Here is a 27,181-nt window from a genome sequence, read left to right on the forward strand (position 1 = left end):
AAACTTCAACTGTTCGCATGCATGCACAGCATCACCCACAGCCTGGTTTGGATCCATCCCTTCTCTTTGTTCACATTGTCCTTTACTCTAAAGACAAGAATTGTGTCTTTATCTCCGTCACCAACCCTAAGTACCTTGTCTGGAACATGGTGAGCTTTTGATAAGTGTATTTCTCATCAATTTAGAATCATTGGTCGTTAATGGTTACTTGGGTATCAGTTGGATTTGGCATCTAATGAGAAAATAGTATTATTACCTTCCAAAGTTCTTAGTAAAAGCCTTATATACCTTATGTCTATTGGGAGCTATTTTGCAATAGGACGATTCTGAGCAGCTTTGCATGTGTTCTCTTGCTCAATATGTAATTTTTGCCAAGGACGGGCTCTACTCAAAATGATGACTCAGAATATTAAACCGACGTAAATATGGGCTCATGTCACTATTTCCTGCTCTCTTGTGATCCCCATCTCTTTTGTGTTGGTAGTACCCTCCTCAAAACGTAACGCTGCTCTGTTATCACTTGTTAACCCTAATGTACACCATGTATGTTCTCCCCCTTTTCAAGACCAAGAATGTTAACTGCTTAGGAGGCAACATGAGATTTTAGGTCTCAAATATATTATTTTTTAAATTACTGTTTAAAAACTGACTACTGGGCATAGATATCATTTTTATCATAGATCATTAGGTACAACTCTGTGTTTTGAAATTCTTAGATACAAGATTTTATGCTCACTTATGTTTAATAACTATAATCTTTGAACTCATATTTGTCAGTCAAATTTTTAAAATAGCAGCTTTATTGAGATATAATTCACATACCCTGAAGTTTACCCTTTTAAAGTGTTCATTCATAGTAGTGCAGCCATCACCACTCCTTAATTTTAGAATATTTTCACATCACCCCCGAAAGAAAGCTTGCATGTGTTTGTAACAGTCACTCTCCTTTTCTCCCTCTTCCCATCCTCTGGAAGCCACTAATCTACTTTTTATGTCTGTGGATTGCCTATTCTAGAGATTTCATATAAATGGAACCATATAATACGTTGCCTTTTATGTCTGGCTTCTTTCACTTAGCATAATGTTTTTGAAGTTCATTTGTGTTGTAGCATGAATCAGTATTTCATTCATTTTTAGGGCTAAAAATTATTCCACTGTATGGATATACTATATTCATCCATCAGTTTTGATGAACATTTGGGTTTTTACCACTTTTTGAGTTATTAAAAACAATGCTGCTGTGAACACGTGTACAAGTTTTTATGTGGAAATATATTTCTCTTGGTGTATCTCATAGGTGTATCTGCAAATAGAATTGCTATGTCCTACAGTAACTATGATTAACTTTTGAGGAGCTGCCAAATAGTCTTGCAAAGAGGCTGCACCATTTTATTTATTTATTTTTAAAATAAATTTATTTATTTGTTTGTTTTTATTTTTGGCTGCGTTGGGTCTTTGTTGTTGCGCGTGGGCTTTCTCTAGTTGCGGCGAGCAGGGGCTATTCTTCGTTGTGGTGCGCGGGCTCCTCATTGTCGTGGCTTCTCGTTGCAGAGCACGGGCTCTAGGCATGCAGGCTTCAGTAGTTGTGGTGCGTGGGCTCAGTAGTTGTGGCTTGCAGGCTCTTGAGCGCAGGCTCAGTAGTTGTGGCACATGGGCTTAGTTGGTCTTAATTTTATTTTAAGATTGTTCATTGTTAGTGTATAGAAATACAGTTGAATTTTAGATGTTGATATTTTATTCTGCAACCTTGCTGAACTCAATTATTTGTTCTAGTAGTTTCTTTTTTTCATGAATTCCTTAGAATTTTCTATATACAAGATCATGTCATCAGTGAATAGACATAGTTTTACTTCATCCTTTTCAATCTGAATGAATGCCTTTTATTTCTTATTTTGCCTAATTGCTCTGGCTGGACACTTTGGTACAATGTTGAATGGAAGCTGAAGAACAGACATCCTTGTTTATGATTTTAGAGGAAAGCATTCAGTCTTTCATAGTTAAGTATGATGTTAATTGTAGGTTTTTTGTAGATGCTTTTCATCAAGTTGAGGAAATTCCCTTTTATTTATTTGTTGATTTTTTTCTGTTATTGTTATAAGGTGTTGGTTTTCATGAATATTTTTTCTGCATCTATTGAAATGATGGTGTTTTTTATCCTCTGTTTGATTACTGTTTATAGTATTGTATTGATTGACTTTTGTATGCTGAATCAACCTTGTATGCATACTTGGTCATGGTGTACAATCCTTTATATATATTGCTGGATTCAGTTTGTTAGTTTATTGTTAAGGATTTTCGCGTTTATATTCATAGGGACGTTGGTCTGTAATTTTGTTTATTTTTCTTGGGATATCTTTGTCCATTTTTTTAAGCTGTGGTAAAATGCACAACATAAAATTTACCATTTTAACCATTTCTTTTGTTGTTGTTGAGGATGAAATGTAAGATCATTTTATTTCTTCACATTTCTGCTCTTGTAAGAGTCATCTAAAGTGAGTATTTCTGCAAGTCTCAGTTCTGACCAGGGCATGTATTCTGGATAATGTCTCTATACATATATCCACTATATGGTTGTATAACTTACTATTGATTTAGCATTTATTTAAATATAAGCAATAAAGTACTTTAAATTGTTATAGACAAAAGAAAATCAATAAGTAATCACCAAAGAAGAATATCTGTTCTACTCCCTGAAACAGTACATTACCTATAAAATGTATTTATTTTAGAAATGGAAAAGTTGAGATGCTCTGTCTCTTCAAAGCTTCCTGTAAAATAAATGTATTAAATTCTTACTTATGTTTTCCAACACATGTGCATGCTCACATACAGATGCACATAGAACATACAGATGCACATACAAACATTCAATAAGTAAAGGGAAAAATCACCTAAATAATCACATAAGAAAGATCTTTTTAAAGCCCCAGAATTGTACTATCACTATACAGGTTTGTGATTTGTTAATAGATCTAAATTCACCAAGTAAGCAAGATAATTTCATGATCAGTCTTCAGAATAGTTCTTAGAATTTAAAAATTTCCTATAAATAAAATGACTTACAGATCCATTTTAACCATTTTTAAGTATACAGTTCTGTGCATTAAGTACAATGACATTGTTTTGCAACCATCACCCCATCCATCTCCAGAACTTTTTCATCTTCCCAAATTGAAACTATGTACTCATTAAACAGTAACTCCTCATTCTCTCTTGCCCCCAGCCCTGGGCAACCACCCTTCTATTTTCTGTCTCCATGAATATGGCTATTCTAGGTACCTCATATAAGTGGAATCATATAATATTTGTCCTTTTGTGACTAGCATATTTCACTTAGTATAATGTCTTCAAGGTTCATGCATATTGTAGCACTCTTATTAAGGGTGGAATAATTTTTAGTTGTATGTATATACCACATTTTGTTTATCCATTCATTGATGGACACTTAGGTTGTTTCCTTCTTTTGGCTATTGTGAATAATGCTGCTATAAGTATAAACACAGGTGTACCAATATTTGTTCACATCCCATCTTTCAGTTCTTTTGGATATACCCCAAAGAAGAGTTGCTGGATCAAGTGGTAATTTTATGTTTAATTTTTTGAGGAACTACCATACTGTTTTTCACTGTGGCTGTACCATTTTGTATTCCCATCAGCAATGTACAGGGTTTCCAGTTTTCCTACATTCTTGTCAACACTTGTTATTTTCTTTGTTTTTAATAATAGCCATCCTAATGGATGTGGAATGTTTTGTCTGGTTTTAATGTCAGGGTAATACTGATCTCATAAAATAAGTTGATAAGTATCCTCTCCTTTTCTTTTTGTTCTTTTTTTTGATGGGGGGAGTGGGTCAGGGGGAAGAGTGTGTAGGATTGATGTTAATTCTTTAAATGTTTGGTGGAATTCACTAGTAATGGCATGTGGTCCTGGCTTTGTGGGGAGGTTTTTTTTTTTTTTTTTTTTTTCGGTACGCGGGCCTCTTACTGTTGTGGCCTTTCCCGTTGTGGAGCGCAGGCTCAGCGGCCATGGCTCACAGGTCCAGCCACTCCATGGCATGTGGGATCTTCCTGGACGGGGGCACGAACCTGTGTCCCCTGCATTGGCAGGCAGACTCTCAACCACTGCGCCACCAGGGAAGCTCCTGTGGGAAGCTTTTGATTACAACGTTCTCTTTATTTTGTATAGGTCTATTCATATTTTCTGTTTCTGCTTGAGTCAGTTTTGGTGGTTTATGTCTTTTAGGAATTTGTCCATTTCATCTAGATTATCTAATTTGTTGGCATAGGATCATCAGTAGCATTCCTTATAATCATTTTTATTTCTGTAAGGTCAGAATTGATACCCTCTCTTTTATTACTGATTTTAATGATTTGAGTCTTCTCTCTTTTTTTCTTGGTTAGTCTAGCTGAAGATTTGTCCATTTTGTTGATATTTTCAAAGAACCAACTTTTGGTTTTGTTTATTGTCTCTGTTGTTTTTCTGTTCTCTCTTTCATTTATTTCCACTCTAATCTTTATTATTTCCTTCCTTCTCCTTGCTTTGGGTTTAGCTTATTCTTCTTTTTCTAGTTTTGTAAGGTGCATGGTTATGTTATTGATTTGAGATCTTTTTTCCTTTTAAAAAATATTTCCCACCAATCACTGCATCTTATAAGTTATGTTGTATTTTTCTTTTCATTCATCTTAAAGCATTTTCTAATTGCCTTATGATTTCTTTTTTGGCCCATCAGTTGTTTAGGAGTATATTGTTTAATTTTCACTTATTTTTGGATTTCCCAAATTTCCTTCTGCTGTTGATTTCTAATTTCATTCCATTGTGGTCACAGAACATACCTCGTATGATTTTAATCCCTACAAATTGATTGAGGCTTGTTTTATAACCTAACATGTGCTCTGTCCTGGAGAATGTTTCATGTGCACTTGAGAAGAATGTATATTCTGATATTATGGGGTGGAACGTTCTATAAATGTCTTTTGTATACTTAGTTTGTGGTATTAATTCTTCTGTTTCCTCATTGACCTCTGCCTAGTTCTAGCTATTATTGAAAGTGAAAGTCTCCAGCTGTTCTTGTTGAATTGTGTATTTCTCTTTAGTTCTGTCAGTTTTTGCTTCCTATACTTTGGGTCTCTGTCATTAGATGCATATTTGTTTAGAACTGTTATGTCTTTCTGATGGATAAGCCCTTTATCATTAAAAAAAATCCTTATCTCTAGTAATAAATTTTCACATGACTTCTACTTTTTTCTGATATTAGTGTAGCCACTCCAGCTCTCTTTTGGTTACTGTTTTGATAGTATATCTTTTTCCATTCTTTTATTTTATCTTCCTTTTTTTATTGACTTTTTATCATTATGAAGTATCCCTCTTTGTCTCTAGTACTGTATTTCTTGTCTTAATATCTACAGGCATACCTCGGAGATATTGTGGGTTCAGTTCCACACCACTGCAGCAAAGTGAATGTTGCAATAAAGGGACTCACATGAAGTTTTGATTTCCCAGTACATATAAAAGATATGTTTACACTATACTGTAGTCAGTAAATGTACAGTAGCATTATGTCTAAAAAAATGTACATACCTCAACTTTATAATACATTATTGCTAGAAAACACTAACCGTCATCTGAGCCTTCAGCGAGTTGGAATCTTTTTGCTGGTGGCGGTCTTGCCTCGATGTTGATGGCTGCTGACTGATGAGGGTGGTGGTTGCTGAAGGTAGCGGTGGCCGTGGCAATTTCTTAAAATACGACAATGAAGTTTGCTGCATCAGTTGACCCTTCCTTTCATGAATGATTTCTCTGTAGCATGCAATGCTGTTTGATAGCATTTTACTAACAGAACTTCTTTCAAAATTGGAGATAAACCTCTCAAACTCTGCCAGTGCTTTATCAACGAAGTTTATGTAATATTCTGAATCCTTTGTTGACATTTCAACAATCTTCACAGCATCTTTGCCAGGAGCAGATTCCATCTCACAAAACTACTCTCTTTGCTCCTCCCTAAGAAGTAACTCCTTATCTGTTCAAGTTTTGTCATGAGATGCAGCAATTCAGTCACATCTTCAGGCTCCACTTCTAATTCTAGTTCTCTTGATATTTCTTTTTTTTTTTAATTTATTTTTTGGCTGCTTTGGGTCTTTGTTGCTGTGCGCGGGCTTCTTATTGCGGTGGCTTCTCTTGCTGTGGAGCGTGGACTCTAGGGCGTGCAGGCTTCAGTAGATATGGCACACGGGCTCAGTAGTTGTGGCTCGTGGGCTCTAGAGTGCAGGCTCAGTAGTTGTGGCGCACAGGCTTAGTTGCTCCGCGGCATGTGGGATCTTCCCGGACCAGGTCACGAACCCATGTCCCCTGCATTGGCAGGAGGATTCTTAACCACTGCGACACCAGGGAAGTCCTCTCTTACTATTTCTACCACATCCACAGTGAGTTCCTCCACTGAAGTCTTGAACCCCTCAAAGTCATCCACAAGGGTTAAAATCAACTTCTTCCTAACTGCTGTTAATGTTGATATTTTGGCCTCTTCCCATGAATTATGAATGTTCTTAATGGCATCTAGAATGGTAAATCCTTCCCAGATAGTTTTCAATGTATTTTGCCCACATCTATCAGAGGAATCTATCTATGGTGGTTATAGCCTTACGAAATGTATTTCTTCTTTTTTCTTTCTTTTTTTTTTTTTTTTTTACAAAATGTATTTCTTAAATAATAAGACATGAAAGTTAAAATTGCTTCTTGATCCATGGGCTGCAGAATGGATGCTGTATTCACAGGCATGAAAACAACATTAATCTCATTGTACATCTCTGTCAGAGAGCTCTTTGGTGACCAGGTGCATGCATTGTCAATAAGCAGTAATATTTTGAAAGGAATATTATTTTTCTGAGTATTAGGTCTCAACAGTGAATTTAAAATATTCAGTAAACCATGTTGTTAACAGTTGTGCTGCATTCCAGGCTTTGTTGTTCCAATTGTAAGGCATAGGCAGAGTAGATTTAGCATAATTCTTAAGGGCCTTATGATCTTTGGAATGGTAAATGAGCACTGGCTTCTACTTCAAGTCACCAGCTTCAGTAGACCCTCACAAGAGAGTCAGCTTGTCTTTGGGGGTTTTTTCTGGGGTGGGGGGAGGGTTGTTTATTTCTTTAATTAACCATTAAATTTTTTTAAGGTTACTTTCCATTTACAGTTATTACAAAATATTGGCTATATTCCCTGTGTTTTACAATGCATTTTTGAGCCAATCTTACACTTAATATTTTGTACCTCCCCCTCCCCCACCCTTACATTCCTCCTTCCCCTGTCCCCACCACTGGTATACACGAGTTTGTTCTCTGTATCTGTGAGTCTGCTTGTCTTTTGAAGCTTTGAAGCCAGGCACTGACTTCTCCTCTCTACCTGTGCAAGTCCTAGATGTCCTCTTCTAATATAAGGCTGTTTTGTCTACACTGAAAATCTGTTGTTTAATGTAGCCACCTTCTTTAATTACCTAGCTAGATATTCTGGATAGCTTGTTGTAGCTTCTGCATCACCACTTGCTTTACCTTTCACCTTTTTTTTTTTTAACATCTTTGTTAGAGTATAATTGCTTTACATTGTTGTGTTAGTTTCTGCTGTATAACAAAGTGAATCAGCTGTATGTATACATGTATCCCCATATCCCCTCCCTCTTGCGCCTCCCTCCCATCCACCCTATCCCACCCCTCTAGGTGGTCACAAAGCACTGAGCTGATCTCCCTGTGCTATGAAGCTGCTTCCCACTAGCTATCTGTTTTACATTTGGTAGTGTATATATGTCCACGCCACTCTCTCACTTAGTCCCAGCTTACCCTTCCCTCTCCCCGTGTCCTCAGGTCCATTCTCTACATCTGCGTCTTTATTCCTGTCCTGCCCCGAGGTTCATTAGAACCAATTTTTTTTAAGATTCCACATATATGTGTTAGCATACAGCATTTGTTTTTCTCTTTCTGACTTACTTCACTGTCTATGACAGACTGTAGCTCCATCCACCTCACTACAAATAACTCAGTTTCATTTCCTTTTATGACTAATAGGCCATTGTATATATGTGCCACATCTTCTTTATCCATTCATCTGTTGATGGACACTTAAGTTGCTTCCATGTCCTGCTATTGTAAATAGTGCTGCAATGAACATTGTGGTACATGCCTCTTTTTTTTTTTTTTTTTTTTTTGCGGTATGCGGGCCTCTCACTGTTGTGGCCTCTCCCGTTGGCCTCTCCCGTTGTGGAGCACAGGCTCCGGACGCGCAAGCTCAGCAGCCATGGCTCACAGGCCTAACCACTCCACGGCACATGAGATCTTCCTGGACCGGGTCACGAACCCATGTCCCCTGCATCGGCAGGCGGACTCTCAACCACTGTGCCACCTGGGAAGCCCCATGCCTCTTTTTGAATTATGGTTTTCTCAGGGTGTATGCCCAGCAGTGATATTGCTGGGTCATATGGTAGTTCTATTTGTAGTATTTTAAGGAACCTCCATACTGTTCTCCATAGTGGTTGTATCAGTTACACTCCCACCAGCAGTGCAAGAGGATTCCCTTTTCTCCACACCCTCTCCAACATTTATTGTCTGTAGGTTTTTTTTATTATGGCCATTCTGACTGGTGTGAGGTGATACCTCATTGTGGTTTTGATTTGCATTTCTCTACTGATTAGTGTAGTTGAGCATCTTTTCATGTGTTTGCAAGCTGTATATATTCTTTAGAGAAATGTCTATTTAAGTCTTCCACCTGTTTTTTGATTGGGTTGTTTGTTTTTTTGATATTGAGCTGCATGAGCTGTTTATATATTTTGGAGATTTATCCTTTGTCCGTTGATTCATTTGCAAATATTTTCTCCCATTCTGAGGGTTGTCTTGTTGTCTTGTTTATAGTTTCCTTTGCTGTGCAAAAGCTTTTAAGTTTCATCAGGTGCCATTTGTTTGTTTTTATTTTTATTTCCATTTCTCTAGAAGGTGGGTCAAAGGGGATATTGCTGTGATTTATGTAATAGTGTTCTGCCTATGTTTTCCTCTAAGAGTTTTATAGTGTCCAGTCTTAAATTTAGGTCTCTAATCAATTTTGAGTTTATTTTTGTGTATAGTGTTAGGGATTGTTCTAATTTCATTCTTTTACATGTAGCTGTCCAGTTTTCCCAGCACCACTTATTGAAGAGACTGTCTTTTCTCCATTGTATATCCTTGCCTCCTTTGTCATAGATTAGTTGACCATATATATGTGGGTTTATCTCTGGGCTTTCTATCCTGTTCCATTGATCTATGTTTCTGTTTTTGTGCCAGAACCATACTGTCTTGATTACTGTAGCTTTGTAGTATAGTCTGAAGTCCAGGAGCCTGATTCCTCCAGCTCCGTTTTTCTTTCTCAAGATTGCTTTGTCTCTTCAGGGTCTTTTGTGTTTCCATACAAATTGTGAAATTTTTTGTCTAGTTCTGTGAAAAATGCCATTGGTAGTTTGATAGGGATTACATTGAATCTGTAGATTGCTTTGGGTAATAGAGTCATTTTCACAATGTTGATTCTTCCAATCCAAGAACATGGTGTATCTCTCCATCTGTTTGTATCATCTTTAATTCCTTTCATCAATGTCTTACAGATTTCTGCATACAGGTCTTTTGTCTCCCTAGGTAGGTTTATTACTAGGTGTTTTATTCTTTTTGTTGCAGTGGTAAATAGGAGTGTTTCCTTAATTTCTCTTTCATATTTTTCATTGTTGGTGTATAGGAATGCAAGAAGTTTCTGTGCATTAATTTTGTATCCTGCAACTTTTCCAAATTCATTGATGAGCTCTAGTAGTTTTCTGGTGGCATCTTTAGGATTCTCTATGTATAGTATCATGTCATCTGCAAACAGTGACAGTTTTACTTCTTCTTTTCCAATTTGTATTCCTTTTATTTCTTTTTCTTCTCTGATTGCCATGGCTAGGACTTCCAAAACTATGTTGAATAACAGTGGGTGAGAGTGGACATCCTTGTCTTGTTCCTGATCTTAGAGGAAATGCTTTCAGATTTTCACCTCTGGGAATGATGTTTGCTATGGGTTTGTTGTATATGGCCTTTATTATGTTGAGGTAGGTTCCCTCTATGCCCACTTTCTGGAGAGTTTTTATCATAAATGGGTGTTGAATTTTGTTGAAAGCTTCTTCTGCATCTATTGAGATGATCATATGGTTTTTAATCTTCAGTTTGTTAATATGGTGTATCACATTGATTTGCATAAATTGAAGAATCCTTGCATCCCTGGGATAAATCCCACTTGATCAAGGTGTATGATCCTTTTAATGTGTTTTTGGATTCTGTTTGCTAGTATTTTGTTGAGGGTTTTTGCATCTATATTCATCAGTCATATTGGTCTATAATTTTCTTTTTTTTGTAGTATCTTTGTCTGGTTTTGGTATCAGGGTGAAGGCAGCCTCATAGAATGAGTTTGGGAGTGTTCCTTCCTCTGCAGTATTTTGGAAGAATTTGAGAAGTATGGGTGTTAGCTCTTCTCTAAATGTTTGATAGAATTCACCTGTGAAGCCATCTGGTCCTGGACTTTTGTTTGTTGGAAGATTTTTAATCACAGTTTCAATTTCATTACTTGTGATTGGTCTGTTCATAGTTTCTGTTTCTTCTTGGTTCAGTCTTGGAAGGTTATACCTTTCTAAGAATTTGTCCATTTCTTCCAGGTTGTCCATTTTATTGGTATAGAGTTGCTTGTAGTAGTCTCTTAGGATACTTTGTATTTCTACGGTGTCTGTTGTAACTTCTCCTTTTTCATTTCTAATTTTATTGACTTGAGTCCTCTCCCTCTTTTTCTTGATGAGTCAGGCTAATGGTTTATCAATTTTGTTTATCTTCTCAAAGAACAAGTTTTAGTTTTATTGATTTTTGCTATTGTTTCCTTCATTTCTTTTTCATTTATTTCTGATCTGATCATTATGACTTCTTTCCTTCTGCTAACTGTGGGTTTTGTTTTTCTTTCAGTAGTTCCTTTAGGCGTAAGGTTAGATTGTTTATTTGAGATTTTTCTTGTTTCTTGAGGTAGGCTTGTATTTCTGTAAACTTCCCTCTAGAACTGCTTTTGCTGCATCCCATAGGTTTTGTATCATCATGTTTTTGTTGTAATTTGTCTCTAGGTATTTTTTGATTTCCTCTTTGATTTCTTCAGTGATCTCTTGGTTATTTAGTAACGTATTGTTTAGCCTCCATGTGTTTGTGTTTTTTATGTTTTTTTTCCCTGTAATTGATTTCTCATCTCATAGAGTTGTGGTCAGAAAAGGTGGTTGATATGATTTCAGTTTTGTTAAATTTACTGAGGCTTGATTTGTGACCCAGATGTGATCTATCCTGGAGAATGTTCCATGTACACTTGAGAAGAAAATGTAATCTGCTGTTTTGGCATGCAGTGTCCTATAAATATCCGTTAAATCTTCCTTGTCTGTTGTGTTATTTAACGTTCGTGTTTCCTTATTAATTTTCTGTTTGGATGATCTGTCCATTGGTGTAAGTGAGGTGTTAAAGTTCCCCACTATTATTGTGTTTCTGTCGATTTCCTCTTTTATAGCTGTTAGCAGTTGACTTGTGTATTGAGGTGCTCCTATGTTGGGTGCATACATATTTATAGTTGTTATCTTCTTGGATTTATCCCTTGATCATTATGTAGTATCCTTCCTTGTCTCTTGTAACATTCTCTATTTTAAAGTCTATTTTATCTGATATGAGTATTGCTACTCCAGCTTTCTTTTGATTTCCATTTGCATGGAATATCTTTTTCCATGCCCTCACTTTAAATCTCTGTGTGTCCCTAGGTCAGAAGTGTGTCTCTTGTAGACAGCATATATATGGGTCTTGTTTTTGGATCCATTCAGCGAGCCTGTGTCTTTTGGTTGGAGCTTTTAATCCATTCATGTTTAAAGTAATTATTGATATGTATGTTCCTATTACCATTTTCTTATTGTTATGGGTTTGTTTTTCTAGGTCGTTTTCTTCCACTTAGAGAAGTTCCTTTAGCATTTGTTGTAGAGCTGGTTTGGTGATGCTGAATTCTCTTAGCTTTTGCTTGTCTGTAAAGCTTTTGATTTCTCCATTTAATCTGAATGAGATCCTTGCCGGGTAGAGTAATGTTGGTTGTAGATTCTTCCCTTTCATCACTTTAAATATATCTTGCCACTCCCTTCTGGCTGAGAAATCAGCTGTTAACCTTTTGGGAATTCCCTTGTATGTTATTTGTTGCTTTCCCTTGCTGCTTGTAATATTTTTTCTTTGTATTTAATTTTTGATAGTTTGATTAATATGTGTATTGGCATGTTTCTTCTTGGATTTATCCTGTATGGGATTCTCTGTGCTTCCTGGACTTGATTGACTATTTCCTTTCTCATATTAGGGAAGTTTTCAACTCTAATCTCTTCAAATATTTTCTCAGACCCTTTTTTTTTTCTTCTTCTGGGACCCCTATAATGCGAATGTTGCTGCATTTAATTTTGTTCCTGAGGCCTCTGAGACTCTCCTCAATTCTTTTCATTCTTTTTTCTTTATTCTGCTCTGTGGCAGTTATTTCCACTATTTTGTCTTCCAGGTCACTTACCGTTCTTCTGCCTCAGTTATTCTGCTATTGATTCCTTCTGGAGAATTTTTAATTTCATTTACTGTGTTGTTCATCATTGTTTGCTCTTTAGTTCTTCTAGGTCCTTGTTAAATGTTTCTTGTATTTTCTCCATTCTATTTCCAAGATTTTGGATCATCTTTACTATCATTATTCTGAATTCTTTTTCACGTAGACTCCCTATTGCCTCTTCATTTGTTTGGTCTGATGGGTTTTTACCTTGCTCTTTCATCTGCTGCATATTTCTCTGTCTTCTCGTTTTATTTTACTTACTGTGTTTGGGGTCTCCTTTTCTTATGCTGTGGGTTTGTAGTTCCCATTGTTTATGGTGTCTGACCCCAGTGGGTGTGGTTGGTTCAGTGGCTTGTGAAGGCTTCCTGGTGGAGGGGACTGGTGTTCCCTGTGTTCTGGTGGGTGGGGCTGGATCTTGTCTTTCTGATGGGAAGGACTGCGTCTGGTGGTGTGTTTCGGGGTGTCTGTGACCTTATTATGATTTTAGGCAGCCTCTCTGCTAATGGGTGGGGTTGTGTTCCTGTTTTGTTAGTTGTTTGGCATGGGGCATCCAGCACTGGAGCTTGCTGGCCATTGGGTGCAGCTGGGTCTTAGTGTTGAGATGGAGGTCTCTGGGAGAGCTCTCACCAATTGATACTATGTGGGGCTGGGAGGTCTCTGGTGGTCCAGTGTCCTGGAGTCAGCTCCCACCTCTGGGGCTCAGGCTGTACACCCAGCTAGAGCAGCAAGACCCTGTCAGCCACTTGGCTCAGAAAAAAAGAAAGAAAAAAAATAATAATAAACTTTAAAAATAATAAAATAAATAATTTTTTTAAAAAAAGAAGAGAGCAACCAAACCAATAAACAAATCTGCCAGTCATAAAAAGCACTAAAAACTAAACTAAGATAAACATAAACATCAGAAACAAATCAGTCCCAGACAGCAAACCCCAAGTCTACAGTTGCTCCCAGAGTCCACCGCCTCCATTTTGGGAACACTTGTTCAGGTATTCAGGTATTCCACAGATGCAGGGTTCATCAAGTTGATTGTGGGGATTTAATCCACTGCTCCTGAGGCTACACAGAAAAATTTCCCTGTCCTTTGTTTGCGCAGCTCCTGGGGTTCAGCTTTGGTTTTGGCCCTGTCTCTGCGTGTAAGTCGCCCTCAGGTGTCTGTTCCCCACCCAGACAGGAGGGAGTTAAAGCAGTGGCTGATTATGGCTCTCTTGCTCTCTCAGGCCCCAGAGAGCAAAGAGTATGGTAGTCGTAATTGGAATGCAGGGCAAGCCTGCAGCAGCAGAGGCATGACATTGCAACAGCCTGAGGCATGCCTTGTGTTCTCCCAGGGAAGTTGTCCATGGATCTCGGGACCCTGACAGTGGCGTGCTGCACAGGCTCCCCGGGGCAGTGGGGTGTGGATAGTGACCTGTGCTTGCACACAGGATTCTTGGTGGCAGCAGCAGCAGTGTTAGTGTTTCATGCTTGTATCTGTTGCCTGAGCTGATAACCGCACCTTGTGCCCGTCTCTGGAGCTCACTTAGGCAGTACTCTGCCTTCTGTGGGCACGTGGGGAAGGAATCCCCTCTCCTCACGCACCCCGAAACAATGGCCTCTTGCCTCTTTGGCAGCTCCAGACTTTTCCTGGACTCCCTCCCGGCTAGCCGTGGCGCACTAGCCCCCTTCAGGCTGTGTTCACGCAGCCAACCCCAGTCCTCTCCCTGGGATCTGACCTCCAAAGCCCGAGCCTCAGCTCCCAGCCCCAGCCCGTCCCGGCGGGTGAGCAGACAAGCCTCTCTGGCTGGTGAGTGCTGGTCGGCAGTGATCCTCTGTGCGGGAATCTCTCTGCTTTGCCCTCTGCACCCCTGTTGCTGTGCTCTCCTCCATGACTCCGAAACTTCCCCCCTCCACCACCCTAAGTCTCCGCCCACGAAAGGGCTCCTAGTGTGTGGGAAACTTTTCTCCTTCACAGCTCCCTCCCACTGGTGCAGGTCCCGTCCCTATTCTTTTGTCTCTACTTTTTCTTTTTTTTTTTTTTTTTTTGCCCTACCCAGGTATGTGGGGAGTTTCTTGCCTTTTGGGAAGTCTGAGGTCTTCTGCCAGCGTTCAGTAGGTGTTCTGTAGGAGCTGTTCCACATGTAGATGTATTTTTCATGTATTTGTGGGCAGGAAGGTGGTCCATGTCTTACTCCTCTGCCATCTTGAAGGTCCCCCTGTCACCTTTCACTTTTATGTTATGAAGACATGCCTTCTTTCCTTCAGCCTCATGAAGCAACTGTGTTAGCTTCAAACTTCTTCTGCAGCTTCCTCATCTCTCTCAGCCTTCACAGAATTGAAGAGAGTTAGGGCTTTGCACTAGGTTAGACTTTGGCTTAAGGGAATGTTGTGGCTGGTTTGATCTTCCACCCAGACCACTAAAACTTTCTCCATACAGCAATAAGCCTGTTTTGCTTTCTTATCATTTGTTTGTTCTGTAGAGTAGCACTTTAAATTTCTTTCAAGAACTTTTCCTTTGCATTCACAACTTAGCTAACAGTTTGGTGCAAGACACCTACCTAGCTTTTGGCCTGTCTCGGCTTTCATCATGCCTTCCTCACTAAGCTTAATCATTTCTAGCTTTTGATTTAAAGTGAGAGACGTGCTACTTACTCTTCGTTTCACTTGAACACGTGGAGGCCATTGTAGGGCTATTAATTGGCTTAATTTTAATACTGTTGTGTCTCAGGGAGTAGGGAGACCTGAGGAAGGGAGAGAGACTGGAAACAGCTGGTTGGTGGAGTGGTCAGAACACATACATTTATTGATTAAGTTTGCTTTGTTATACAGACACAATTCTTGGTGCCCCAAAACAATTAAAATAGTAACATCTAAGATCACTTATCACAGATCACCATAACAAATGTAATAATAATGAGAAACTTTGAAATATTGTGAGAATTACCAAAATGCAATGCATAGACATGAAGTGAGCAAAGGCTGTTGGAAAAAGTGTTGATAGACTTGCTGTGTGCAAGGTTGCCACAAACCTTCAATTAGTAAAAAATGCAACATCTGCAAAGCACAGCAAAGCAAAGCACTATAAATCAAGGTATGCCTATATTCTGTTTGTTACTAATATAGCCGCTCCACCACCTTTACGTGTGCGTGATATATCTTTTTCTATCCTTTTATTTCAACCTCTTTATGTCTTTTAATCTAAAGGGTATCTGTTGTAGACAGTTGGATCACTTTTTAAAAATTCATTCTGCAAACCTCTGCCTTTTGGTTAGAGCATTTAGTCCATTTTCATTCCATATGTTGCTGATAGTTATAATTTAATTATTTGATAAAACAAGATTTACATCTGCCATCTTGCTATTTGTCTTCTGTTTTATGCCTTTTAATCCTCTAATCCTCTATTACTCCTCTGTTTTGTATTAAGTATATTTTCCAGTGTACAATTTTAATTCCCTTGTTTTTTCTTTCACCATGTAATTTTTAAAGTTATTTTATTAGTGGTTGCCCTGTAGATTACAATTAACATCTTGATCTATAGCATTGTAATTCGAATTAATACCAACTTAATTTCAGTAGTGTACAAAACATTCTTCCAATATAACTCTGTTCTCGACCCCCCCCCCCCCCGCCACCTTTTGTGCTATTATTATCATGTGGGTCACATCTGTATTCATTATAAGCCCATTAACATGGTTTTGTAATTATTGCTTTGTGCATCTTTTAAATCAGATAGGAAAAGAAATACTGCATTAATACTGTCTTTAATAACAGAATGATGAGAGGCCATGGAGGTGATGAGAATGAGGTTAATTCCACATATGTGAATTTTTAAGAAAAAAATCTGTAAAAATAAACAAAGCTTTTACTGGAAAAATATTTATTAAAATGTCAGTGTGATTAATTTATAAGTGGTGAAATTAACAGTGAGTTTTATTTTTTGCTGTTCATGTTTTCTACAATGAACATGTATTACTTATTTGGTAATTTAAGACAAAAACAAAGGTATTTAGAAACCAAATTATGTTACCAAGTGGAATGGGATTCTTAAGTAAAACATACTAAGTATAATTTACCTCTTTTATTTTTACCACTATAGCTGAGTCCCCACCTCTCTAATTCATTAGGTTCTTCAAAAATCTATGTTTTTATATATTTATTTTACTAAATTATTTTAATTTTGAAATAATTCCAGGTTTACAAAAACATTGCAAGAATAGTGCAAAACTATTTTTGCAACTTTTCTGTAAATCTCAAATTTATTTATATAACCTTTATATAAATTTGAAATTTTTATATAAACTTTTCAGGTTCTTCAAATGTTAACATTTTATCACCTTCTCTTTATTCTTCTTTTTTTTCTCTAAATATGAATATCCATGTATGTATAACATGCATGTGTATGTAAAAGTATGTGTGTGTTTTGTTGTTGTTTTCTCTGAAATGCTTGAGAATAAATTAAAGACATGATATCCCTTTACCCTTAAATACTTCAGTGTGTATTTCTTACAAATGAGGATATTCTCTTATGTAACCCTCAGTATATTATCAAAATTAAGAAATTAACATTGATCCAGTACTAAAGTCCTTTGAAGCCAAGAAGTAAAATTAAACAAATAAAAATTCCTGGTTCAAGATCTAATCCAGGATCCCATGCTGCATTTAGTTATTATGTCTGTCCAGTCTTCCTCAATCTTTCATGACTTTGACATTTTTGAAGAATACAGGCTGGTTATTTTTTAGGTTGTTCCTCATTTTGGGTTTCCTCATGACTAGAGACGGGATGCATTTTTGGCAGGACTGTCACAGAAATGATGTTGTGCCCTTTACAGTGCGTCCATTCAGGAGGCACACGATGTTTGTGTCATTACTGATGATGTTAAAGGTCTCCCCCCCACCCCCATACAAGGAAGCTCGTAGCTTTGGGCAGGTTTTGTTTGTTCGTTGGCTTCTAAACAATAGCGATCTATTTCTCATGGTTCTTGAGACTGGAAGTCCAAGATCAGGGTACCAGCATGGTTGCATTCTAGTGAGGGTCCTCCTCTGGGTCACAGGCTGCCGGTCTTCTTGTTGTGTGGAGAGCAGAGAGGGGATGCAGGCTCTCCTATGACTCTCACAAGGACAATAATCTCATTTGGAGGCTCTTGGTTTTCATAGCTGCTAAGTACATTTAATGATCTCATACATGATTTGATCTATTAACTTCCTGTAGAAATTAATGGTAGATATTTCATAGTAATGACATATTCCCATCATCCAACTGAATTTTGTTTTTATATGCCATAATTCTACTTTGATCCTAGTTTCATAAATTTAAGCATTTAACAAGTGTACAATTTTGAGACTATCCTAAAATCTTTACATTTTGATTCTCCTCAGTTCCTTTAAGTAAAGTGGTTTATTTACAGAACTTATTAATTAAAAATATTTCTGAAAGTATTGTGTTTAAAAACTGAATTATCCCCAAACATTATGGCTCTAAATTTACTTCATCCACCACCCCTCACTCTTCACCCCCAATTATATCGTCTTCTACTCCATTTTTAATTTTTATTACCTTCTTGTTTTTTGTCTTATTTTCATCCCAATTTAGCCATGAACCTGAAAAATAATGTGTTGTATTCCTTTAGATATCATTCATGTGGGGTTGAAAATTGTTTTTCAGTGTGTTTTAAAATCATTTCTGCTTTATATTTATGGTCTTTTCCTTCATTGAGGCTAAAGGTGAATTTTTTTAATGTAACGGTTTTATTTTGTAATGATCAAATTATAGAGTGGATTGTGAAAATGGTTAGGTTTTCAAAGGAGCCAGGTGTTAGGCCATTTGGGAGGAGGGGTGCCATTTGATGTATTACAGATTATTATAGTGAGAACTGATGGAAAGTTTGGCAGTTACCCCACCGATAGTTGAAACTTTGCATGAATTATTTTTCTATTTAAAAATATGTTTTAAATACCTAATTTGTGTTAGGCACTAGGTTTTAGAGCTACTGAAGTGGTCAGAAACAGTCCGTGTCCTCATGGCTTGCTTGGTCTAGTGGGGGCAAACAGAATAAATCACAAATAAGTGTAAAATTATATCTGTGAGTTGTGTTATGAAGGAGAAGTTCAGGATGGTAGGGGTATAAAATAATTAAAGGAATTTGACAATGTTTAGAAGATCTGGAAAGGTTTTTCTCTGAAAGAGTTTAGAGGGTTTAAGAGTTAAGTAGGTTAAAGAGGGCAGAAGGCTGAGTTCAGGAATAGCGGCGTCCCTGTGGAGGTGGACTGAAGTAGATGGATTTGAGAGAAATATAGGAGGTCTGATCACTTAGTCTTAGGGTGGAGATGGGAGAATAGGGTTTTAAGAACGTGTCTTGATTTCTGGCTGTGCTGCCAAATGAATGTGGTGCCATTCACTGAGCAGAGAGAAGAGAGCCTAGCCCTGAGGTTTGAGAAACTCCAGTGTTTGATGGCTAGGAAGGGGAGGATGTACCAGAAGAGGAGACAGAAGGAACTACAGACCCCAGAGGAGAACAGGGAAGCATGTTATCCTGGGAGGTAAGAGGAGGGAATCTAGCATACCAAGAAGAGGAAGCAGGCAGAAGGTCAGATATTCCTGAAAAGTAAGATAAGGACTGAAACATGTCCACTGGATTGAATGATGCAGCATTCAGTGTGGTGACCTTAACAATTGCCACTTTGGGAGAGCATGAGAAAAGGGGCTGTAGGTGAAGGTAGATTTGATATTTATAACAAGAGATTAAGAGAGTTCATTTTTGAAGAATGAGATGAGCTCACCTTCTGAGAGAGTTGGGATGCCGCATTGATAAAAGCTGAGAATATTTCAGATAGTCTTGGTGACAGATGTGATTACGAGAAAGAAATGTGGAATCCACAATCTTGGAATTAATGGCTACCAGTGATTAAGGATCTGCTTTGTGTTAAATTTTTTAAGTAGTCACTAATTATTTGTGTGTGTGTGTGTGTATGTGTGTTTTAAACCATAATCCCTCTTTGTCAGAAGAATGATGAAAACGGAAACTGCTCAGGGGAAGGAATTGAATTCCCTACAACAAATTTATATGAACTGGAAAGCCGCGTTTTGACAGATCACTGGTCCATACCTTACAAGCGGGAAGAGTCACTAGGCAAATGCCTGTTGGCGTCTACCTACCTAGCAAGACTTGGTAAGTTCATACCTCAGGACACAGGAGTTTTCGTTTTTTGGGGGTTTTTTTGATAGGAGCCCTGACTTTAGTCTTAGCTCCTGTCGTTGGCCATCTGTATTATCTTAGATCATTTACTCTCTTAGTCTTTGTTTATCCCCTGTGGAGTAAAAGCGTTGAATTAAATCAGCTGTTTTCTTCTATCTCCAATAGAGTGTAAGAGTCTTAAAATATAATTGAAAAGCCTTATGGAAATTGAAATTAACTTTTCCACAGAAACTTGGAGCACTTTAGATTAAGGCTTAATGCAGTGGCTTTTTTTTTTTTTAAGAAAAGAAAGTAATGTTTATTTAATATTTTATGCTTATTAAGTTCTTGGCACTGTCTTAAGTGCTTTACAGATATCAAATGAACAGAATAATAAAATACCACTAGGTTGGAGAATAAGTATCAACATAAGGAAGCATCTAATTATAAATATATTAAAGAGAGAATAATAATTTATTTTTCATATTGAATTCATTTGTGAAATAAGATGAATTGGGCCAATGTTTTGCAAATTTTTTTTCTCATTAAAAGTGCATAGTTTACCATTGTGATTAAATACAAGGTACATCAAAAGGAAATATTTTGACTAGCTTCCATGGTGCATTTATGACTGGCTTCTCAGCAGCAGCATTTATTGAGTGCCTGAGAGGATGCAGGTATTATGCTAAGAGGTAGGACTGAATAAAGAAAATGTGCTCAACAGTGTCTCCACTGATAAGCAAAATCTGTCATTGAGTTTTTCTTTTAAGTGTATTCCGAAGGATAATTTTACAGTGGATTCATTCATTCATTTAACAAGTATTTATCGCTTACTCTATGCCAGGCACAGTTCTGTGCATTTTATTGCGCAGAGTTCAGTTTGTTTTGGGGAAGAGAGTGATTTGGGCATTTATTGAGAATATTTGTGTTTTTAAAAAAGATGTTTAGGAAAACAATAATGGCTAATAAGTAGCTGCTGGTGGTGTTCTATTAGCTATTTAGTCAGATCATTGAAAGTTATTCTGATATGGAAATATAAGTTCAACCATTTCAGTTCTAATTAGTATTTACTTATTATACTATTAATAAATATATATTAATAATAAATATAAATGGATATATTATGCTATTAATAATTTAATACTGTTACTTTCTCAGCCTATTACTTTATCAGAATGTATGTCTTCTGCTTTTAATAATTCCTTAAGAATCAAAGTTTCTATAATAATTTCCACTTGGAATGATATATATGATTTCTGCAACTACCTAAAATCTAAATAAGGTATATTGTTTCATTTATTTTACAAAGGTCTTTCTGAGTCTGATGAGAATTGTAAAAGATTTATGGATAGGTGTATGCCTGAAGCATTTAAAAAGGTAAGAAAAATGTGCTGTGCTGATTTTTTTTTTTTTTTTGGAGGGGGGTGGGGGTGAAGGTGAACAGGCTTTTTGCTTTAGTTTTAGTTTTTTAATATGTGAGCCCAGTTTATGAATCCTGTACAACTGAGGAATGCTCAAAAATGAAAAAATTAGCCCTGAATATGGGGCTCAGAAATGATTTATTTCTTCTATATTTAATTGTTTGCATGTCTTTGGTCTTTTACTTCCTTCTATTTAACTGCTAAAGAATAGGTTAAGACTTACACTAGGAAATTAGACCTCTTACTAAACTAAGGATTGTGGCACTTAGAAAGATAATATTTATTTATCAAAATATAGACCATTTTGTACTTACTATTCTACTGAGACAGAAGCAGACGTTTAAACTATAGAAAGTTTAACTGGATTGAGTATTGTATCTGGCAAAATGGCATGTGGATGGCAGCATCTCTGTTGGAGCTAGACTGATATGCTTTCCCCCATTCTGGTCACATCTCTTATAAAGCAATTTTTCTTAACAGTGAGAATAGAAGATCACAGGACTTGTGTTTCTGAAAGCAGTCTAACTCAGCATGGTTCCCTTTTCAGGACCTGAGTCCTGAATCCTCCAAGAGCAGGGGCGATGTCCCAGACACTGTTGTTTTCCCCAGCATATAGCCAGTGCCTAGTGCAGAGAAAGAGCTCAGTAAATCTTTGTTGAATGAATAAATGAGTCTCCTGCTGTCTCATGCTTCTGGGTTTTGACATCCATTTTTTTGTCTCATATGCAAGTAAGTTACTACAACTACAGATGGATGAAGTTTGTATTTATTATAAAACCCAGTAAAATAAACTTCATTTGCAAACTGTTATTCCCATCTGCGTCTTGACAGACAGAATCTCCCTTGATTCAAGACTGAAGACAGAACAAAATTAATTTTAGGAACAAAAGTAGCTTCATCTTTGAAGAAAGGCAGAAATCTTTTAAAATTGTCATTTGGGCAGGGATTATAGAGAATCAAGATTTTTCTTCATTTTGGATGAATTCATCTACCATTTTGTATTTTTAACTTTTAAGAATTTTGTTAAGAATTATAGTAACTTTTTAAAAAAATACCAGCACTTCTATAATGTAACATATTGTGACACCTATCATAATGTATGCATAAATTTGCAGAGAAAGAAAATTCAAGTTTATTCAGAGTCATGGAAAAGGGTTTATTCGTGTAAGGAAGGGATCTTTAGGTTGATGATCTTCAGATTCAGAGAGCCCTGGGTCAAGTCAGTCTAGCAGCAAGTTGCATATTTGGAGTATAATACTCTAACTCTGTACAGAGATGCTTCAGAGGACTGTTTTATTTTATACCCTCAGCTGTTTGTAATAGTATAATAAATGATCAAGTGGTTGTTGGAGTTCTTTTTCCTATAAAACTATGAGCACAAAGGTACCTTGCATTATGTTTAATGTCATTCAGTTCTTACAGTTTAGAGCTATTAAAAAGATTTCTCTAAACTAGAAGGGCTACAGAATTCTGTGTGCCTTTAGACTTGTGTTTCCTGGTATGATGACTCTCTCCCTACCTTCCCTGGGCTTTTCTCACAAGCTGCCCTTTTTTTAAAAAAAAAAGAAGTAAGAGTACAAATAATAAGCAATTGTGTGAATAAGGTGCACAAAAGGAGCTTTATTGTAATTTCTACTTTCTTCACCTTTCACCTTCAGGCCAGCCTGGATTCTTTTTTTTTTTTTTTTTTTTTTTGGCTGCGTTGGGTCTTTGTTGCTGCACGTGGGTTTTCTCTAGTTGTGGCGAGCAAGGGCTATTCTTCATTGTGGTGTGTAGGCTTCTCATTACAGTGGCTTCTCCTGTTGTGGAGCACAGGCTCTAGAGGCACGGAGGCTTCAGTAGTTGTGGCATCCGGGCTCAGTAGTTGTGACTTGTGGGCTCTAGAGCTCAGGCTCAGTAGTTGTGGCACATGGGCTTAGTTGCTCCGCAGCATGTAGGATCTTCCCAGACCAGGGCTCAAACCCGTGTCCCCTGTGTTGGCAGGCGGATTCTTAACCACTGCACCACCAAGGAAGTCCCCTGGATTCTTTTACTAGTATATTCAGGCAGGGAAAAACATCCACGTCTGGCCATAGTGCGCAGTTATGTTTAAACTTTGTGTGCCTCTTCCTCACGCGGTGCTGCCTGTCTTGCCCCACCTCATCTGGAAGGTAGATAGAACTCCATTTTCAAAGTAAAAATTGAACATATGAGATGACAACAGAGGGAGTGGTGCTTAGTCCACATAAATTTTATTGTTGTCACATGAAGCTTCTTAAATCTTAATCTCTGCTTTCTAATTTTTAAGCATAGGAAGAATATGTAGGCAGGCAAAAGAATTCTTGCAAAAATAGTAACTAATTGCCTTATGTAGAATCAGTCTTATGATTATTGTTCATTTGAGCAAATAGTGCAGCTATTTGTTTGTTTGTTTTGTACGCGGGCCTCTCACTGTTGTGGCCTCTCCCGTCGCGGAGCACAAGCTCTGGTTGCGCAAGCTCAGCGGCCATGGCTCACAGGCCCAGGCGCTCCGCGGCATGTGGGATCTTCCTGGACCGGGGCACGAACCCACGTCTCCTGCATTGGCAGGCAGACTCTCAACCACTGCGCCACCAGGGAAGCCCAGTGCAGCTAATTGCTATAGAGAAAGTCTGGAACTGAGGTTTTCCGCTGCGGCTAAAGAAGTTTGGGCTCTTTCAGAGTCTTAACCCTCTCGTTAAGGGGTTCTCAGTGTGGTTAAGGTGGAATTTTTATAGCACAGTATTTTCCCTCTGAAGGTAAATCTTACAAAAACATGAAACCACTGTACCAATTTGCCATTATTTTATTAAGTGGAATTGTTTCATTTTCCCATTCCCTGTTTCTGCAGTTGTTCCTGAATTAGACTTCCCCAAGGACTTAGAAGGTCAAGAAGATTGGGGAAATCCAAAGAAGATGATTTTAGATTCTTCTGTGTGCCTTTTCCTTCCTTTTTAACAAATCTAAGCTGCTATCTGAGTATAAGATCCACCATTTTTTATATTTAAGAAAAATAGCTGCAAAGTAAACAATGTTACAGTGCTATTTTAGACTTGCTTAAACTTTTTTTTAAAATTGAATATTTCTTTTATATATACCAGAAAGGAAAATAAAAGCAAAATAAATTGACAAGGTATTTCTAAAATTTTTTTCACATTCAGAGCCCTGCTGCCATCTGGTCAACAGGTGGAAAGATGCAGTTCTGTTTCTGAGATATAAATAATATGAAAAGAATGTGCATGTTCAAATCATGAGATTTCTTAGATTCCAGGAATGTTGATTAATAACGACAGCCAAAATATATTAATAATAAAACCTCACTAATACTTTACATTCGTTATACCTTTTGATATTTGTAACGTCTGTGTGAAATGGGTAGGAATTATCCCTCCTTTGAGATGAGAGAACTGAGTCTCTGGGAACTCTGGTAAATTTGTTCAAGACCACACAGCTAGAAAATAGTAGTACCGGAATTGATCTCAGGTTCTTTCTTGTTGTTCACCACTTGACCTCCCCTAGTAATAATGAAAAGTAGAAAACAAACATTTTCTTTTAAACAAACTGTTTTATTTATTTATCTGTTTGGACACCCTGTTTGGCTTGTGGGATTTTAGTTCCCTGACCAGGGATTGAACCAGGCCCTTGACAGTGAGAGCACGGAATCTTAACCACTAAACCACCAGGGAATCCCCCAAACTGTCTTAATATAAGGGAATTAAAGTTCAAAAAAACAAAACTAAGTGTTGACTGTGAAATAAGTGAATAAGTAGATGAACTACAGCTATGGGTCTTTTAAAGCAAGTCATCTGCATAAAAATAAGTATTATGGTAATAATCTCTTCATTAGTGAAGACTGAACTGATAACCGTAGATGTCTTTTTCTTTCTTTACAAGTAAGACTCTAAAGTGCCCTTTATGTTTTTATAGCTGCTGACATCAAGTGCTGTTCACAAGTGGGGTACTGAAATTCATGAAGGGATCTACAACATGTTGATGCTATTAATAGAACTGGCTGCAGAGAGAATAAAACAAGATCCAATTCCCACTGGTCTGCTGGCTGTGCTTACAATGGTACAGTATGTCTAAAATGAAGTACTTTGTGTTTTGCTTTTGTTTAAAAATACCTACTGCCTTCTGACTTGTAATTAATAATGAGTGATCATGATATTATCATTAAAGATATTAACTTGACTGTTCTTGCTTTTTATTTTAAAAGCAGAACAACCGTTCTGTGTTTTCAGTTTTAAAGCAATACCTTTGTAATTTTAAGCTTTCTCAGCTTTTAGAATGATTAAATAGTTTTCCTTTATGTCTCCCTGATTATTCGAATCACAAATACTGTCACATAAGGTGTTGATGTAGTTTGGTTTCTGGGCTTTTCCCCCGGCTAGTAGCAGTAGCTGCATGAAGAAGGGGCGCTCATGTTTTCCCTCCTAACTTCTGTCTTCACTGCCTTGTTGCCCATCTCTACTTGGGGCAGCCCTAGGACATTTGGAGCATTGGCATCACCATGCCTGGGATCAGACCTCCCGTCCTGTACCCCCTTCTCTTTCCCCACAGCAAACATTGAACAGGAGAGCACCACTTTGTTCCTCAGCACTGGCTAAGGAATATGTTTTGTTGGGATACTTGAAATATTCCATTAATGATAGAGTCCAAGGCTATATTTTTATCTTCTTTTCTAATGCTAATATGTGTTGCTATAGAAGTAGATAATAATAATGCTTCTCTGTTCTCTTTGACTCTAGGCTTTCAATCCTGATAATGAATACCATTTTAAAAACAGAATGAAAGTATCTCAAAGGAATTGGGCAGAAGTGTTTGGAGAGGGAAATATGTTTGCTGTTTCACCTGTATCTACTTTCCAAAAGGTAAACATAGTTTTGTTTCATCCTTTTATAGATAAATTATTGAAAAAGATTTTCTCTGCTACAAAAATGACAATTTACATGGAAGGATTAAAACAACGTATGAAAAATGACTACTCCATATGGTTCATAAAATTGCTTAACATTTTTTTCAGCCATTGCATATTTTTCCATAGCTGTTAATTAACATCATGAAGAACTTTAGAGATTTGAAATAATGTTTGGTGAAATGAGAAATGACTGCATGACATGAAAAGTGCCCTATTTATTGAATTACCAGAACCCCAGTGTAATGAGTGTCCCAATTTCTTAGAGATGTTTGAGAAGCTAGAGCATTTGAAATCATTTGAAATGACTAATTATTCCCAGAAAATAAAATCTAGTAGTTAATCTCATGTATAATTTTCTTTAAACTCTGTAAGCTTTAAAGCTTTTGTTTTTTTCTAAGCACAGACCAACATCCTCATTTTATATTTAAAGGTGTATGAAGTGCCAATAACATTAGACCCACAAGAAGTACATAATTCAGACAATTTGTTGATCAAACACTGTTTGGTTTTTGAGAGACATTTGAAAGAAGTCAATGTAGTAGATAGAAAACTTGTCCATTGATTTATCTAGAAGGCAGGGATTCAGTTCAGCAATCTTTTATTGAACATTTGCTATGTGACTGGCATTATTCTAGGTTTTGGAGATATAAATAAATAGTTCCTGCCCTTAGTATAAAGAGTAATAAGACATGGCTTCTAACTTACAGCATAGTGGAGGAAATGGGAAAAAAAAATCACAGTATAACAAACAATAGCAACAAAATAACAAACAAAAAAATATAATAATAAGTACTATGTATGGAATAAGGGGAAGGAGTTGCCACCTCGGAAGGTCAGGCAATACTCTAGAGAGGAAATGAGAGCTGAGTGGAAAGTACTGTGAGTATATCCTGTGGCATTTAGTCCCCACAACAGCTCTGTGAGTTATGTACTATTTTTACCCCCATTTTGTAGATGAGAAACTGAGGCACACAGAGGTTAAGTACTTGCCCAAGTTCACAAACCTGTTTATAGAGGGGACCTATGCAATCTAGTGCCATAGTCTGCATTCTTTATATACAGTCTTGCCTCCCAAAATACTAAAATCTTAT

The 27,181-nt window shown here is 37.2% G+C and overlaps 1 protein-coding gene across 2 annotated transcripts in view; it reads left to right on the plus strand.

Moving 5' to 3' along the window:
• The window catches only part of USP24 (ubiquitin specific peptidase 24), a 150,230-nt gene that overhangs the window by 22,903 nt on the left and 100,146 nt on the right, over window positions 1-27,181 (plus strand). The window contains exons 2-5 of one of the 2 annotated variants that reach the window (XM_059062973.2): window positions 19,583-19,748; window positions 21,064-21,131; window positions 25,100-25,243; window positions 25,921-26,043. In XM_059062973.2, coding sequence (XP_058918956.1) covers window positions 19,583-19,748; window positions 21,064-21,131; window positions 25,100-25,243; window positions 25,921-26,043 — 501 coding nt within the window. The remainder of the gene's footprint in view (window positions 1-19,582; window positions 19,749-21,063; window positions 21,132-25,099; window positions 25,244-25,920; window positions 26,044-27,181) is intronic. The other variant, XM_059062979.2, reaches the window with a different exon arrangement.

The sequence above is a fragment of the Kogia breviceps genome, chromosome 1, assembly GCF_026419965.1.
Source record: "Kogia breviceps isolate mKogBre1 chromosome 1, mKogBre1 haplotype 1, whole genome shotgun sequence".
Classification (NCBI taxonomy): Eukaryota; Metazoa; Chordata; class Mammalia; order Artiodactyla; family Physeteridae; genus Kogia; species Kogia breviceps.